Source organism: Lepisma saccharinum, chromosome 7 (genome assembly GCF_977018435.1).
Source record: "Lepisma saccharinum chromosome 7, izLepSacc3.1, whole genome shotgun sequence".
NCBI classification, from domain to species: Eukaryota; Metazoa; Arthropoda; class Insecta; order Zygentoma; family Lepismatidae; genus Lepisma; species Lepisma saccharinum.
In genome coordinates this window covers 46,645,556-46,665,298 of record NC_139235.1, presented here as the reverse complement: position 1 = coordinate 46,665,298, position 19,743 = coordinate 46,645,556, and the positions used below count along the sequence as shown (strand labels likewise).

The window sequence follows — 19,743 nt, the reverse complement described above, 5'->3', positions numbered from 1 at the left end:
TTAATTAATAATAAAGATCTTCCTAAACATAACATCAAAGTAGAAAACCCTCGAAAAAAGGATCCACTCCTGATCATATATGACGTTCCGGCCAATAAAGACCCAGAGGAATTTTACACAGAATTTTACAGCCTTAATCTCCAAGAATCAATTCCATATGAAGAATACACAAATGATTTCAATGTGAGATTTAAAACAGGACCCCGTAACAGCAACACAGTACATCTAGTTGTACAAACCACAAGTAAAATTAGAAAAATCCTTCTTCGCACAGAAAATGTATATTTACCGTTCCTATCTCTTTTCATCAAAGATTATATCGTGGTTGCACGTTGCCTGAAATGTGGAGATCTGGCCAACGTAGCAAAATACTGCAAAAACAAACCCTTGTGCACCCATTGTGGCAATGAGAATCATGAACGCCAAAACTGTGATAAAAAAACCCAACCGAAAACATGCATTCCATGTAAAAACAGGAACAAAACATGTAATAGTAAAGACAACAAAGACTGCCCAACTTACACCCTCATGTGGCAAAGACTAGTGGACAAGACAGACTATGGAGAACACCCCTAAAACAAAAAGGAAAAGAAATCCACCAAGTAGAAGAAAAAGAAACGCTAAAAGAGCGGCAGCATACCGACTAAAAAAAGCTATCGATTTAGTAAACTCTTCCACGCTAAACCCAGAAACTCCCCCCTTCATGTACCCATATAGCACATACTTCAATCCCCCAACCCTTCTCGACCTCTCTGCTGTACCGTCCAACCCATCGGAGAATATAAAATCCACTACAAACACCCATTCCATCCTCAACGACCCTTTTCCAACTCCTCCTGCCCCAATTGAGGTAATAAAACCCGCTCTGACACGAACACCTACATCTGACACATCATCTCACACACCTCTCACATTCAAGAAAATTGAACTCACTGCAGAAGACACACTTGACTTATATGACACCAATCTCGATACTGATTCGGAACCTCCATCACCCTCGCCAGAACATTCATCCCATCCCTCGGATCCGTACCTAATATATAGAAACTTCGAACACAACTTGAAACTTTCACGCCTAGAAGAGAGAGATATTCTCATTACTGCACTGAGACTACTAGTCAGGAAGAAGCATAGCAAGGGCAAAACTATTACCTTCCCCATACCAAAAGCAGTGGACAGGATAACGTTAAAAACTTACAACCTTCCTACCGACACAGAGGAGCTGCTCCGGCTAACCGAGACAGCTTTCGCGGAGAGTCCCTGGTACTTGACGATGTTTACGCGGACTTTGTAAGGGCACACGGGAGGATGGAGTTCATAGCAACAAACGAATGGCCCCGATGCCACCAATTAGTACGGCACTCATAGATAACGACAAGATACGCGTTGCACAGATCAACACCAGAAGAAGCAAGCTTGCAACACTTGAAACAATCAATTACTGCAAAGAGCAATACATTGACATAATTCTCATGCAAGAACCATACACATCCAAAAACAAAATTCCCTACATACCACTCAACGTTCACACAATTCAGGACCGCAATCAAACCATGGCAGCAATAATTAACCTAAACAGAAATCTAACAATCACCAAAATAGCACAATTTTGTGACACACACATAAATTGCGCTCAAATATCTTCCGAGCATGGTTCTTGGATCCTAATAAATAGTTATTTCCAATTCAGCCATGACATAGACCCATATCTGGAAAAAATCGATCTGATCTGCAATGCGTACAAAAACTACAAGATCATAATCACAGCTGACACGAACTCCTCCTCTCCGTGGTGGTACAGCCAAGAAACCGACACCAAGGGGGTAGCCATGGAGGAATTCATTTCTGAGCACAACCTACAAGTCGAAAATCAGCCAGATAATCCCCCCACCTACAGGGGAAGGGCGGGCGCCTCAAGCAACATTGATCTAACACTCACGAATGCAAGGGCCTTGGGCGATGTCCAAAACTGGAAAGTTATAGATCTCGCCACAACAAGAGATCACAACTTAATACTATTCGACTTAATCTACAGGCAACATCAGCTTGAACAGACAGACCAGGAGAACATATTGAACTGGAGAAAAATCGATCATCAAAAATTCCTAGAAAAACTCATTATCCCTGAACAATTGGACCAACAAAAATCACTCAACACGCTCGCAGAGGAACTCTCTGCAAACATCACACAAGCTATTGAAAATTCAACACCCAGAAATAACCAAAGGAAAATGAAGAGGAAGCCATGGCCAAAGAAACTAACCAACCTTAAGAAACAAATGCAAAAAGCGAGGAAACTATATCAAAAATCCATCATCGCACAATACAGAACTGCCAACCTCCAGATTTACCGTGCCAAAAAAAAGCAATACGAAACCGAGCTACTAAATTATAAGACACAACAATGGAATATCTTAATCGAAAAACGTCTGGAAATAAATAAATGGGGCACCCCGTATAAAATCGCTACCGGCAAAATAAAAAAACCGCAAACCATTTCCACCTTAATTAATGACGAGAACAACACGAATATGACAAAGGACTTGGAAGAAACCATCAACTTCTTAATGAAGAATCTCATACCAGATGACAAACCTGAAAATGACAGCGATGAAAATAAGGATACAAGAAAAATCTATCACCAGCCATATCCAGCATCACCAATATTACCTTTCACTACCCAGGAAGTAGAAAACGAAATAAGCAGCATGAAAATGAAGAAGTCCACGGGACCAGACGGAATTCCTGTGGAAATAATACAAGAAATCACCCCAGTACTTACGCCTTACATTACTCAACTATTTAATGAGTGCCTTATTCAGAAGATATTCCCAGAAACCTGGAAGGAAGCAAACTTAATAATCATCAAGAAACATCCAAATAAAGATGAAACCAGGGTCAATTCATACAGATCAATATGCCTTCTCAACATTTTGGGAAAACTCTTCGAGAAACTTATCCTAAAAAGACTCAAAGAATTTCGCCTGCTCAAACCCATATCAGGGATACAATTTGGGTTCACGAAAGGTAAATGCACTGACGATGCATTACGCCTGCTATCGTCTACAACACAAAACACTCCAAACAAGTACATGGTTGGAATTATGGTGGACATCGCCGGGGCATTTGACAACTTGTGGTGGCCCAGCCTTTTTCAAACACTTAAAAATATGAACTGCCCAGGTACACTCTTCCTACTTCTGAAAAGTTATTTCTCTAACAGAAAAGTTAGCATGAAATATCCGGATCTACAAATGAGTAAGATCACGTCAAAAGGTTGTCCTCAGGGTTCCATTCTGGGACCCGAGCTTTGGAATACTAACTTGGAGCCTGCGCTTATGAAACTACAAGACCATCCAGACATAGACCAGATCATAGCTTATGCGGATGACATTATCATGCTCACTTCCGGTAACTCAAGAAGGGAAATCGAAGATAAAGCATCTACTGCAATCAATATGCTATCCAATTGGTGTGATCATGCTAAACTCAAAATAGCTTCCGAAAAGACTCATTATATTATCCTTAAGGGGAAATTACAAAGAAACCCTCAAATCAAAATCAGAGAAAGAAACATAAAAAGAGTAAGAGAAGCTAAATACCTTGGTATAACTCTTCAAGAGAAGATGCTTTTTAACCGACACATAGCCCTGGCAACAGCCCAGGCCGAAACAACTAAAACAGTCTAGCCACATTGAGTTCCGCAAACTACAACCTTCCACTATCACACATAAAAACATATCTCATTACCATATATAATTCTATTATTTCCTATGGCTCACCCCTGTGGGCCATGGAAACCAGTAAACAGTACATTAAAAACAGATTGAGATCTTCACAACGCAAAGTGATACTTCGCCTCACGGGTGCATTCAGAACAACCTCAACCCTGGCTCTTCTCATGATTGCGGGCCTACAGCCTATTGAAATCGTTATTAAAACTAGAGCATCAAAATATTACTTTAGAAATGGACAAGAGAACGAAATCTATAAACTAATTGGAATACGCCCTGCCACGGTACCAGAAATTTACAACCACTTGTTTAGCGTCTGGCAACAGGAATGGACACAAGCTACGCAAGGAAGGAGACTTCATAGCTTCCTTCCAAACATAAAAGAACGACTTTCGATGGACCATTTCCATCCCACGAGAGGTCTCATACATTTCCTAATGGGACACGGTCCCTACGGTCAACACCTAAATAAGCACAACCTCAGACAGACTGATAAATGCCTGAAATGTAAAACCGAGACGGACACACCGGAACATAAAGCCTTCACACATCGAACAAACAAATCGAAGATTTAAGACAAAAGCTACCAAACTTCAACACGTACCAGTTAATAAGAAATCCCGAGTACTTTACGTTACTAAACGACTTAACAAACCTGGTGTCGAAAGAGGAACATTCCCTCTTCAAATCCGGCATCACTCACCTCCCCATTCAACCCCTACCTCCGGAATGTAATATACCCCCCAGAAGATCACAAAGAATCCACCTTCGACAAACTCAACAACAGGACATCCCTCCTTAGGACTAAGATCACCAAGAGGATAATGAAGCAGAACCTCCCACAGGAACATCAAGAAGGAGACACTAATACACAAGACAGTGATATGCCAAAACGAAGAAAAGGTTATGCCTCCCCGGAGAAAGGCAAAGGATAACACTGCAAGGACTCGACCCAGGAACCAACCGAATTTAACCCAGATTTTTCTTTTTCGTTTCTTTCTTAAATTGTAATCTTACACCCCCTTCTTTATTCTCGTTACTAAACACACTGCAAACTTCTCTCACTGATTCTTGACAATTCTCTATATTTCCACTACCGAACGTACTAAAGTACCCGATACTTCCCAGGAAATCCCTCCCTACTTCTTTCCTTCCTGATGATGTCCCGGGTACCAACTGTCGTACCGATGTTCATCCCAGTCCGACCAACTCTTGCTGGTCTCCCGCAAGTCTCCTTGCATCAGGTACCACTCGTTCTTACATATCTCTTCCTACTATTAATACGTACATCTCAAAGCCAATAATACTCTCACTATCTCAAACATAACATACTAGAACATAGACCCTGCTTAACATTCATAGAATCGTGTTTATGTCTATTCCTCATCTCATCCATCAACACTAATGCACACGACGCACAATAAAACTTATCCTAAGAAAACATTACCCACCCAATTACACACTTATGTAATTTCGTATCTGTGATCATATATAATATTAATGTTAAACACTAACACTTATTTACTTCCACTATTTCTAACCTTTATCTTAATCTTCTTACCTTGTAGAATGATGTGAAACCAACTTTGTTCAGGAAAACCGAACAGATTTGGTTCTTCACACTGGGACATTCTTGCCAATGTCACAGTGAATTATTGTAATTAAAAAAAATGGAAATCAAGGATGAATCAAAGAAAAGCGGGGGAATCCGTAAAAAATTCACGGAACTGACACCCTGGGTTAATTTTCAGGTACCAGGGCATAAGCACATACCTCCGAAAGTAGTTTGACTACTTTTATCCATATACATAAAATAATAATCGCTCTATGTATCCATATCTTGTATACTGTTTAGGAAAATAAAATTCTTTATTTAAAAATACTTTAATACTGTTCAAGAACACGTTTATTGTAGGTATATGTTTATTTAGTACCTACAGATCGGTATTTCTATGTTTATAGTCATTTTGTCAGGTTAATCGAATGTTGAATTATTTATACCCAATAACATCGCTCTTCTCGTGATCGACGGAAAGTTAACTGAAGTATTTCCCATTTATATATATTAATATTTTTGATATTTTTCATGAAAGAAAATTGTCCCGTAGCCTCATTTTCAGTAAAAGGTGGTCATAACTTGGGTTGCCAATACATTTAGCATCATAATGTACGCAAAAACGGGTGTGAGTATTTGAGAAGCATTCAATAACTCTTCTTCTGACAACGAGTCTGAAGTGTACACCCATAAAGTCAGACCACGAGCCACCACTGCCTTCACTTTGTTGCCATCACGAAGGAGACAATAAGCTCATTTTATTCCTTTCGAAATAGCAGGAATTGATGACCAATTTATTTCCTTAGTTAGATTTGTCAGCAGTTTCAATGTTACCCACAAATTTCTCTTAACATCTTCTAAAGAACTGAGCTCTATGATATCATTTGTGCCAATAATTATAATTACAATGTCAGACTATTTTGAACCTTTCATTCAGATTCTCGGAAGTCTGTTCATATACTGATAGGTCTATATTTCTATTGTCTTTTTCATCGAAAGTAACTGAGTAGTTGCCACATTCTTGCGCCAAACTAAACATTATGATGTTACCTATAAGTTGTTTGTGTTTCAACAACGTCTCGGTGATGCTCATATTACCCTGTCCCCTATTTCGAATTATTTTCAGTGCAACCCACAACACCCCCTACGACGTGAGTTGGATCTTCGTTTCCCGGCGACACTGCTTCTGGTCCCTTTAAGTTGGGTGAACGTCGCTCCGGCTTGAGACTCGAACGAAAATTTTTTCTTATCTAAAGAATTCAACACTACACTTCATTAGAGAACTTGTCGTTATGTGATACCCCATGAATGAAACCTTGAGCACCAGCTTCACATTAGTTCTGTACATTCGAAGGAACTTCCACCTTAAGAGAATGCCAATCAAGTTTCTGAGATAGAACTGCAAGGTTCCCAAGATTATGAGCTAAAACACACCTCCTATCTTCACTACTTCCTTTCTCTATACCCACAACTTCAACCTCCAATTCACCTATCTGATTCGCACAATCTATAATCCATCATTCCATTACTTTATAAAGATTCTCTTTTTCCGCATCAAGCATCGTTGACAGCAAATCATACTTTCGTTCTACTCCCTCAGCCCTATTCATTCACTCGAATCTGCATTGAGAAACGCTCAACTTAATATCTTCATTACACGCACGCAATTTTAAAATGTTCCTGTTGTTATCTCATTGAAAGACATGTAAATCAGATTTCAGCTCCTCTTTCAGCCTCAAGCATGTTTTCTCAACACAATCTTCGAGGTCATTTTTTGCCTCACTACTTTCATCTTTGTATACTATAAGTTCCGCTTTGAGCAACTCTTTACTTTCAATAAGCTCCGATTTCAGCAGTTGATTGCTTTTGTCTTGACAGACGCTAAGAGCTTGTAGCTCTTCCTTCAATTCAAGTAACATCGAAATTCACTTGCCATTACTTTCCTGTATCTCCGATTTGAGAATTTCCACATTTACTTTCGACTCTTCGTTGCTCTATTATATGAAACTAACAAAGTACCTAAAGTATCTGAACCCATTTTGTATAATAGCAGGGAGGTAAAAAAAAGGTAAAGTGCTCCCCTGTGCTTAGCACCACGCCATGAAGGCGTATAGAGGGTGTGGGGGTAACGCCCCACACTTTCTTGATCCGGTCGTGAGTGGGGGTGATGTGATCAGCATCACGCCCCTGACCGCCTTTACCCCCCAGGGTCTCCCCCAGGTACCCATGTTATTCGATGCTGGGTGGGCGCCGGGGCCGCTTCCAATGTTAGAAAAGTTCCCGGATTTTAACCGGCCGGGATCGAGCCCAGGACCTTTAGCATGGTAGTCAGACACATTACCGACTGAGCCACCACGGCCACACAATAGCATGGAGAGAATATGCAATTGTCTTTGTTAGTTTTTACAAGTGGCAGACTATGGATCCTCAAACCTGAGTGTCTTCTCTCTGTTACCACGGTACGCCACAGGCGTGGTGGTCCCCAAACCAACCAAGTTACAAAACCCCAGCTCCATACTCACGATTTTCAAATTGCCAAACTCGTAAAATTTCTCACACCGAAAATTGATTATGTTACTCCCATCCGGTAACACACGAAACGCAATTTGTATGTTCACAGATCTGCAGAATTAAAAAAAACAAAAGGAAAATTACAAACATTTTATTTCCTTCTCTTATCGAAACAGACGATCAATAAATCTCTCCCTATATTTATTTTGAACTATTGTTATTTGTCCTATTACTTCGTGGGCAACACTCGCACTACTTCACTTATTTGAAGCCAGAGAACATTAGATGTGTTTACTTTAATCTAAATTTGGCACTACTCGCACTCTCTCTCTCTCTCTCTCCATCTGACCATTTTCATTTCCTTATATTTTGTATTTTGTACATTGGCTAGACAGTTTTCATGTTCAAATTTATTTGGTATATCTAGGATTATTGGAAGATAAGCATCAACGTGGTAATAAAGTTTATTTGTCTCTTCCTTTTTTCTTTTTCGGCTATTATATATAGTAGTGGTAATGGCCAATGAAGGAGTCCCAGACTTCTTAGGCGTAACTTGGCGGGGGCACTTGCCCACCTAAAAATGTTTAAGGTTTAAAAGAATGAAAAAGGTAATGGAGCTTGTGTTAAGCTCCTGGGACAGGAGGAGCAGTTCATAAGTATTTTTTATGATTTCACAAAATTTCACAAAATTTATTTCCGTTTCAATTCGGAACAGTGTGGGCGAAGATACCATAGAAATTCCCTTTTCCAAACAAAATTCCCTTTTCCCTCGATTTACGACGATGTGTAGGTTGCCTCTACTCCGTTACACGATCTCAAATGGAATGGAATTGCAACACTGCTGTATCGGGAACACAACGCTAGCAGTGTGCGTGAAGCCCATAATAGTAGAAGAGTGAATTCATTCTATTTTCTTACGTGCTGCAAACAGCGGCAAACGAGCACAGGACGACTTGTGTTCCGAGCGAACGTATCTGAGCGGCAGGCGCTGGTAATGAGAACCCAATGGGGCGATTGGGCTTCGGAACGTTTGATATTGATATTGTTTGATAGTGTCCAGTGGATAAGTATTAAAAAAAATTAATTGCATTGCAGATTTATTTGGGTATGCACGTGCGAATGTGCGAATAGGCAGAAGCCGCTACTGGTTGAAGGTACACGATATCTTACCTCGAGCATTTGTTTTAATTCAATGATGTTGAAAGATTGTGTGTGTGTAACTTCATCAGATACATCAAGCGATGTATTTTCTATTTGTTAAATTTTTCACCCTTGAGGCCACATCTGTCTGTATTTGCCAAATAGAGCTTCCAGTTGTCTGACAGAGAAGTGTTGAAACTGAATGGCGAAGTGGGGGAAAAAGAAAATAAATTACCAATAATTTGTCGTTTTCCCCCCCAAATATCATTCCCCTCGAGGGATAAAATTTATCAAGCAAAGAGGGGGACACAAGTGTCCAGAGGAAGGAATTCCCCCTCATCCCCCTCATAAATACCACCCTGGTTACACTCATGATATTTAATATGAAACACGTATTTTCCATATTAAAAATACGCTACGGGCTATACTTTACTGTTAGCCTATACATAAATATTTTATCTCTAAGCCTAGATGCTAGGCTTCTTCTAGGCTCTAGAGTATACCACAATTTTCATTGGTTTATTCTTAACTACCTACCTACGAGATACACGTGGCTCCCCTGGATCGTTTGCCAACCAAGGAGCCAAGTGTGCAATTCCCCTCGTGCAATGCGACAGATATATATCTGCATTCTTCAAGGATACAAAAACCTTGGAATATGAATTATTCCTCATATAGTACTGTGGAGATGCCATCTATGCGTGCAAGTATATTTTCTCCAGAACAAAAATTGCAAATTAAATTGCAAGGATGCTAAATTTTTAACTACAGAATATTCTTAATTTTACGGTGACTTGTAACAGTTTCACTGGCCTGTGATGACTACATCTGTGGTCTTGATCAATCCTTGGAAAGTTACTACGTTCAGACCCAGGGATAAAGGCCGAATCACACGAAACTGGAAACCCAGTAGGAATACTCTAGTTGGCTCTCGACTGGCTACCCATCTGCTAGTTTTCACCTCACACGATACTTGTTACCGTACTTGTCGGTACACTTTTGTTCCCATAAGACATTGCGCAGAGCAGACAATCAAAGAAGATGGACCAGCGATTTGAAGAACGTTGTAGGAGAATTACTGTTGTTATTGAAAGTTAAAAAATAAAAGAATGGACTAGAACTTGGCTCGAATGAAAATATGGTAATCAATGCGTACTGAACAAGATATTTAATGAACTCGGGTATGCATATTCATTATTCATACATGAGATTCGCAGGATTCATTCATAAAGTTATTGTTAAATATATCAAACATTTAATACACTTGCAATAAGAGTTTTCATTATCGGCTAATCATATTTGTCAGATAGAAATCTCATCGCCTTGTATAAATACCTAAATATGAATGAACTGAACACGAATGCACATAATTTCTTTTATTGAGAAGGGAACAAGATCAATCAACACTCGGAAACCACAGACAAAAACTTTCCTTTGGCAAACTCACAGATTATCTTCACATGACCAAACTTCGCTCTGATTTGCTGTTTCACAGAATCCAGTCGAGGAAAGCAAATTGCACATGGACTATTCCTCAAAACCAGTCAAGCAGCCAGCCCGGCGGCCATGATTTCCAACCAGGTAGCCAGTTCAGCGTCAACTAGGTTATTCCTACTGAAAATCCAGTTCTGTTCAAGACCAAAGACTATTTACTGAAACACACATTCACATCCTCTGGATCTTTTGCCAGCCAAGGAAGCGCATGCGTTTGCTATCGTATTCACCGAATTAGATATATATCTGTATGAAAATGCCTCAAACCGATTGTTAGAAGCAAGAAATCTGCTTCATTAGAAAGTAAAAGTAGCACACACATCTACCACGCGATCATGTAGAGGATTTCAAAAATATTCGCAAAATTTTCAATTCTTCATCCTCCACATCAAATTTTAAGGTACCAGTCAGGAAAGCTGAAAATGTGCCCTTATATGCATTCATCTCTGTCTGGCCGTCAACTATGTACGAGATCTCAGAACATGGACGTCCAGGGGGCAAAGTGACAGAAAAGTGATTCAAAAATACAAAGCATCTTCATTAGAACAGGTCCATTGGGAATAGTTATTTCTGAAGAAATTGCGTATTTAAACAAATAGACTTGAAATATTTTCTTTGTTCCTACTATTAAAACAATGAAAACTATAATTGAATTGCGAAGCATTGTTAGGAAAATCATTCTACTACTTTCGGTACTCTTGACATCAAAAATAGGAAATTTTTGGAGTTGCCTATTTTCTACAATTTGAACACTAGAGAAATGTTTGCTACTACAAAACATAACGTCAGTGTGTCCTGTCATCCTAGACTGTCCAATTTTTTTATGACGATACTGAATTTTATACTACCTGCTTTACAAGTGGAAATACTTTACAGGGTTGTTAAAGGTCCAGGAATTTGAAATAAATTCAATTCCGGTCCAGGAGAGAAAATCAGTAAATGGGTTCTGGACGGTAAAGAACCTTTTTATCTGTATAGTATTTCATTTCGGTCCAGGAACCTTTTTTCCGGATCAATTTAAATACGGTCCAGGAACCTTTTCTCCGGATCAATTTAAATACTGTTCTGGAACATTTTTTCGGATCAATTTAAATACTTCCCAGGAACATTTTTTGCAGATAAGTTTAAATTGGGTCCAAGTTCCGTCCTGAAATGAAATAATACGAAATTTGTACCGAATTTAAATTGTGCGAGAAAATGTTTCCGGTCTTCTTACGGAAGCCAATAGAACCCATTAGAATTTATGGGTTCCTGGATCTTTTAGCAATCCCAGGGTTGTTAAAGATCCAGGAATTGTAAATAAATTCAATTCCCGTCTGGGAGAGAAAATCAGCAACTGTAAATAGGTTTTGGCCTCTAAAGAACCATTTTATGATTAAAGTATTTTAATTCGGTCCAGGAACCTTTTTTTCGGGATGAATTTAAATACGGTACAGGAACCTTTTTTTCGGATCAGTTTAAATACGGACCATTAAACTTTTTTCCGGATCAATTTAAATACGGTCCAGGAACCTTTTTATCCGGATCAATTTAAATACGAACCAGGAACCTATTTTCAATGAAACTATATGCAACTTGAACCAAATTTACATTGTGCTACAAAATAGGTTCCGGTCCTGTTGCTGAACCCATTAGAATTTAAGGGTTTTTGGACCTTTAACAACCCTGATATTTTATTTGGGCTTCAAATTTCTACCAAAGTGGCTTCATTTTTATGGCAGACTTTCTTGTCCTGCATGTCTATACTATCAAATTACTAAGGGCCTTTGGTTTAAATACTCTGTAAAACATGGATAAACATTGTGTTTATCATACCAAGCAATTCTGCGCTTAGTCAATCATGCTGCGATTAACACAGGAGGTGCAATCTCTCCCAACTTTCTCTGGAGCAAGCGAACGATAACCAGTCTTTGTGCAAGGGGTGACGCGAGACGGCTCCATCAATAAACACGCGAGAGGAAATGGGATTGCGTGGAGGGGGGAAAACTGCAATTACCAGCCCTTGGCAGCGTGTACTGCTTCGCTCTGCCCATTCGATTTCCCCCTCCCCTTCTATGCCGCTATGCACGGCCTTGCAACACAAGTTCCTGGGATAGAGTTTAGAAGGGCAATTTTCTAGAAAATTCTTTCAGTTTCCTCTCTACATGATCGCATGATTGTGTGCCCCAACCCCACCTGTGAAAGTAGTATGCACATGCTTCCCCTGGATCGTTAGCCAACCAAAGAAGCACTGCATACTTTATGTATATACACTCACTTGAACACACACTCACTCCCCCTGGATCATTAGCCAACCAAGGGAGCAAGTGTATAATTATCCTAGACTTGCCAAACTAGTATTTAATTTTGTAGAAAGTGGATAAAATTCGTGCAGCTCATTTTTGAGCAACCAGCTTGCACTTGTGGAGGCCAGCAAGTGCTCCTTGCAGTGCTAGATTGGAGCCTGCATGCTGCACCTCAAGGTCAGTAAACAGCAGAGCAAAAGTGATGGCGTCGCTTTTGATGAGAAGCAAAAAATACTACAGGGACATTTCCATTGGCATTTTTTAACACTTCTACCATGACCAAACTGCTGCTGTGTAAAGTGAAAAAAATATATCGCATTTCAGATACATGGCATATTTCATGGAATTTTCAAAGATAGCATTTTTTGTAGCAGATCCAATCAGAAATGAGCTCTAGATCAAGAGTGCAAATGTAATGGCGGCCACGTGAGAAGTAAACATTGTATCACTTCACATTTTTAAAGCACGATAACTATTTAACCAAGAGGAATAAGGTTTCCTATCAAATGGTTTTAGATACAAATCAATGGCGTTGCTTAAATACATGTTTTATCCCTGCTGGAGATGTCTACCGTTTACAGCAGACATATTCTACTTTTTTCAACTGTCTTCTACTGTAAACTATGAAATGTATTGAAACCCAATTGTACATGCTGTATGTTGAAGTACAATGTACAAACTGTACTTCAACAGCCATGGGTGCCCACAGGGGGTTTCATGATGCACCTGCGTCATGGGAATTTTAGGGGGAACAAAATTTTATACCAATTCTATATATCTTCACACAAAAATGGGGGGATCGTATCGTTTGATTGACTTGTTATTGAGTTTTAGTTTTGGTTATATGTGCTTTTCTACCTACCTGTGGGTGACACCGGCGATAGGGTTGAAATGAAACACCACCTTTTATGTCATTAGAATCGGTTTGGATGGCAGGGGTGTGGTATTCTCATTAATACAAGGTAAATCGAGCAGAGAAACTGTGCAGAATGGGGTTGACTAACAATGGCAGTGAGCCTAAAGTATCTAAAGTAAACATATTTTGCTTAAATATGTCTGTATTATACACAGGGGGGCAGGGGGTCATTGCCCCCCCCCCCCAACCTTTGACGGAGGTCACATTCTAGGGTAGCAATGGGGGACACACATTCATGGCCAAGGGCACCTGCAGGGGGGCACAGGGGAGCAATTACCCCTTTGATTTCAAACTTTATGCAAATAAAGTTTCTTTATGTAAAATTTTCTTGCTTGCTTGGCTCGCATTATCTGCTTTTCTCGTTTTCGTCAAGTTCAGAGCTGTAGCTCTGCCATGGGCACCGAATGATCTAGAAAATAGTTGTAAAAGAGAGAATGCCATGGCGTCCAGTGACATTATTTGCACCCTATTAAATCAATATTTTTTTTAATTGCAATAATTGGATCTAAAAATGTGCTTGCTTGCTTAGCTTGCATTATGCTTCTTTTCTGTAATGTAATGTATTTTAATAATATGTCTTGTGCATTTGTATTGAATAAGATTTGATTACGTACACAATTTAGTGTTAGTTTGTTGCATATGTATTTTCTTATTTTATGTCGCTCCATGTTGCATATGTGTAATCTTACTTGAAAGTTGGTTGGTTCGTTGATTTGTTGTTTTAAGTCCACTTTATGCACAGTAAGGCTAATTGGGACTGGACCTACAGTTTAAAGTGGGATCCGAACCACTTGTGCCTCCACTGGGTATCGAACCCGGGACCCCTTGATTACAAGGCGATGACGCTACCACTGCACCATCGGGGAGGCCCTTACTTGAAAGTTACACGTGTATCTTGGGAATGCATTTATCATTCATTTTCTGCCATTCAAAAATACAGTTTGTGTGCTTGATTTCCATTATTAGCTAATGTGAAATTGATGGTGTTGAAAAAATATTTCAAATCGTTTGTTCCAAACAAATGCTTTAGCACAGACTACCCCCTTTTCGAGTAATTTATGAGAATAATAGGTCTTTGATAGTAATAATAATAATAATGAAGCCATTATTAATGTTATTATTGTTGTTATTGGTTCGTTTATCCTGGTACTTGCCCCCCCCCCCCAGACAAGAATTCGTGGTTCTACCTCTGGTATTATATTTTACCACAAATTAGGTAAATGTAAAGTTCCCTGTGAATGTAGCACCATGTAATGGTCATCAATTGCTATGAAGACACATTTGAGTGATGTTCTTGTTCTCGGCAATTTTGGAGGTGATGTGATCAGCCCCATGCTCTGGCCACCTTTAACGCCCTAGTGTTACCCATTTATTTGAGGCTTGGTGAGCCCCGGAGCTGCTTCATGCAGGGACAAGGCCAGAAAAATTCCGACCTTAGATAACCTACCCACCCAAGGAATCGAACACAATTCTCCCACATGTCAGTCAGATGCCCAAACTGATTAGACCACCATGGCTCTTCGTTTAAACTATTATTTTTCTGTTCTTGCATGAATATAGGAAGAATAACATGCCAATTTATGACTAAAATAGTATGTTTTTCAATTTTCTATGTGTGTATTAAGCACGAATGAAGCCACAGACTTAAAAACGAAATCACTATATTTGAAATGATTTGTTGTGTGTGAAACAATTCCTAAGTAGCGAATTCCACATGCTTTACCAGGCAATTGCCCTTATTTTAGTTGTTTTACATGATTTTTCTATTGTATTTACATTGGTGAAGATAATAGTTTTGCATTGCTGCTAATATTACTCTTCTTATGTAGCAATAATATACTGTAAACAATGAAAAATGTTAGCTGTACAATTATGTTAGTTAAAACAGTAGCAGTACCATTCAGCTATTGAGAACATTAGGGGTTTCAAGACACCCATTGATCTACTGAAAACCATAGAAAATATTAAATATGTTTGAGCTACCAGAAAAGCATCAGCATTACAATTCAGCTACTGAAAACAGTAAACACAGTTGGACTACCAAAAACAGTAGAAATGTTAGCAGTACAGTTCATCAACTGAAAACAGTAGGTATTTCAAAACACCTATTGCTCTACTGAAAACACTAGACAAAATTTTCAGCAGGGTATAGCGTTTACTGTACACATATGAAAAAATAATTTAGATGTTTCAGTTGTAAACAACATTAACTCACTGTAGATGGTATAACTTGACATGACATTCATGCTGTTTATATTATACATTGTAATTGCAAAAGCTTACCGAAATTTTACATTAAGCTATATGATTTTTGGAAGCATTTACATAGCATTTATACTAGCAAAATGTAAAAGGAAATGAGTTCGTCTAAAGCAGGCATTACTTACAAATCAAATAGCCAGAGGTTTCCAACTGCATGAACATATCCTACCTAACCTCTCGCTCTTTTCTTTCCATGCCTCTTAAAATGCTACAGTGCCACTGCTCGTTCTGCAGTCTGCATGTGCATGCAAGAGCTCTCTTTCCTGGTGTAAATAATTCTGGCAATTTTGGCAAAGGAAAAAATCATCTAATAATTTTAAAAAAGTTAGTGAGTTGGAAATAATATGTTTCGAATGCCAAGGGTCCCAGGTTGAAATCCCAGCTTGGTCATGTGTGTTCTTTGAGATTGTCCTTTCATCATATCATCACTCATACTCATCTTTGCAATTAGTCAAAATGGCAGAAATGCAAAGTAAGATAAACCAAATCAACCAATGAATATATTTCGGTTTGGCAAGTCTATAAGTGAGTGTGTACATAAACTCATGTCTATATATATTCACTTCCTCTGGATCGTTAGCCAACCAAGGAAGGAAATATATGTAACACATATATGAAATATATACACTCACTTGTATATACACCCACTTCCCCTGGATCTTTAGCCAACCAAGGAAGGAAGTGCATATTCACATGAAGTGTATACATTGTATACATACACATATTTGTACATACACATAACACGTTTACTTCCCCTGGATCATTACCCAACCAAGGAAACACTTTTTTGTTAATATTTACAAATTTACAGAGTGCTGAATTCTGAACCTACATACTCCATGGGGCTTGGGGGGGCTCGAGCCCCACCAATGTTAATGATGTAGGGGCAGAGCCCCCAAAATAATTTTGCTTAAGAGGTTCTAATGTATTATTTTGCTTCTCTTGTAAAGTTTCTCTGAATTGTGCCACATGAACTTAACTTTAAATACACATTTGAAATGTTCTAGATCATCAAATTTGGCGGGCTGTGACCGCTAAACCATCAACTTTGGGGGGCTATGAACGGAGACAGAAAAACACATGTATATACTAAGTATATAATTATGAGTATTGTTAACATTTTTACTAAAAAGAGTTTCAAAATAACAAGGTGATATGACAATTATAACAGTATGTTGTTTAGTGAATTCTGAACAATTTGAGGTCGAAAACACGACTTTCAGGCAATATTGATATGTACGATATTTAGTTATCCTCGAAATCTCTTCCTCTAGTTCAAAGAATAAGTTAAGTACGCAAGGAAAGCTTATGAAAAGTCTGTATTGCGAAACCGGGAACGGCTATGATCAAAGGCATTATTGCTATAGCACGGCGTGCTATGTGTTTATTTATTATTGCAAAATTAAATTTAAAAAGTAAAATATTGTAGCAAGAACAAAAAAGTAAAACTATTTGCCTACGATTTGTGTTAGCATTTATGTAAATAATTAAATAAAACTGTTAAATATTTAAATATTCGCTATTTTTATGGGTACGTCAACACTAAGGTTCTTTGCACCCGTCACATGTACTTTCTTTACAAGTCTGTTGCGGACATTAAAACACACCCATGCCCTCGCCGGGACTCAAACCTGAGACCTCCGGATGAAAGCGATTTGAGCCGACCACCCAACACGCTCGGCTACCGAGGCCGGCATAAAACTGTTATGTTGGCCTTTTTATGTAAATACATAGCCTACTTTTAAATGAAAATGTTAATTGTTATCTAAAAAACAAATGAGCAGACACACGTTTTTCATGTTACATTTCATTTGCATGACGAATATAATAGCTGCTTAAGAACTGCTATACGAAGACATAATTTTTATTTTTAAAAAAGGGACGGAGTGGGTCATTCATTCATTTATTTCAGTGATCAGAGCCCCCCCCCCCAATAATTTTGACAAGTCGGTGCCCCTGGACATAGATACTTTTTACCCCAGTACTAACCTCAATGTTGGAGTTGTTATCAGCATGAAAATTGAAATTATGTCCTGGTAAAGTTTAAAACAAAATAGGAGTATGTTACAGTTATGGATTGCACTTGTTTTATTCATCATAGCTGAGTCTACAAGTCAGTGTTAATAGAGTAATGATTAATTCATTACAAGAAGAAGAAAGTACGAAAAACAAATTTGTCCTTTATTAAAGGTTGGTTGATTTGATTGATTGATTTGGTATTTTAAGTCCACTTTATGCACAGTAAGGCTAATCGGGATGGGACCTACAGTTTAAAGTGGGATCCGAACCACTATCCCAGATAACACGTAAGTTAACTGCAGTTAACTTATGTGCTCCACTGGGTATTGAACCTGAGACCCTTTGATTACAAGGTGATGACACTACCACTGTGTAATCGGGGAGCCCTTATTAAAGGTTGGAAACGATATGGTACTTAAATATTGGACGCTATATTTTGTACTGAGGAGATTTTTAAAGAAATGAAAATAAAAAAGAAAACATGTTCCACTTATTTTGGATGTCAGTATTCAAAACTACGTATATTTTGCCTGAACTATCGCTGTGCAATGTGTCAATATATTTCAACAGTTAGAGGGAGACTTTTTTTTTTTTTTTAGAAAAAGTTATTCTTTCATGAAAACGTAACCTTGTATCCCTCTTCCATGCCAGCAACTGATGGTTAGCAATGGTACAAATGGTTCACTCTTGAAAAAATAATTTGTAAAATGTAAGGAATGTAAAGGAATTCTTTAATTAAAAAATTTGCATCGTATATATTAGATAACAATATTCAATTTAATGTCTCAGAGATTAAGGACGGTAGAGTTGTGATTCATATCTCGTTTTATTCACCATACCTGAATTTCAAGATCATAGACTCATAAGTGCCTAATTAGAAGAAAATGTGAAGAAAGTACAGATTATTCTCGTAATGAAAAGAGTAATTGCTGTCATTTGCAAAGATGAACCTCTGAAATATTATCTGACCCACTGCATGTTCCCAAAGCCACTGACTGGCCCTATTTGGAATTGGAACAGCTTGACATTTAAGAATTAAATCTCCAAAAGAAAATTTATAATTTGCTACTTTTGAATATTTGTTGATTGCACAGAAACAGGACAGAAAAATTAAACCCGGACACAGGTAAATAAGTCATAATTCAGCACTCTGCAGGAAATAATGAACAACATATGCAATGATAAACATCAAACATATGCAAAAACTTATATACACAAACGTAAAAACTACAAAGTTTTAAAAACAACCATTAAAAATTATATATGAGGAAGAGTCAAATGAAAACCTTAAAAGTCTGACAAAAATTACAGGATGGCCTCTGAACAGCTCAAAATTACATAACGTATTTGACTGTTATTGACCAAAGGACCTCAAGATTGCAACACTGATCAAGTGAGTTTTACACCACCATTTTTGTTAATTTAAAGATGGCACCTCCTGCATAAACATGCTCCAGTGAAGAGCAGTGGTTTCTTGCCCTCAAGAAGCCCAGGGCCGGATTAAGGTGGGCGCTATTATGCTGCAGCATTAGGCCCATTTTATAAATAGCCCCAGCTGAAAACAGACTAGAATTTTCTGAAAAGCTGAACAGTTTTCTTTTGCTATATTAATCTGACAATAAATCTTAGAATGAAATTTGGAGGCCCGATTTCGGATGCCTAGACACAGCATTACTTATTATACAGTTACTATTATTCTTTGTGCTGTCACGTAACTATAACATCGTTGTGTTTATTGTTCACCAAAGATTTCAAGCATCAGGCCCAATTTAGTCTTAATCCGGCTCTGAAGAAGCCTAAAACTTATAGACATTGTACAGCAAATAA

The 19,743-nt window shown here is 38.4% G+C and overlaps 1 protein-coding gene across 1 annotated transcript in view; it reads right to left on the bottom strand.

Moving 5' to 3' along the window:
* Positions 1-19,051: 19,051 nt before the first annotated feature.
* Positions 19,052-19,743, bottom strand: part of LOC145990455 (major facilitator superfamily domain-containing protein 6-like) — an 80,910-nt gene continuing 80,218 nt past the window's right edge. Inside the window, exon 11 of the mRNA XM_083126147.1 lies at positions 19,052-19,066. Within this exon, the coding sequence (XP_082982273.1) occupies positions 19,052-19,066 (15 nt within the window). The remainder of the gene's footprint in view (positions 19,067-19,743) is intronic.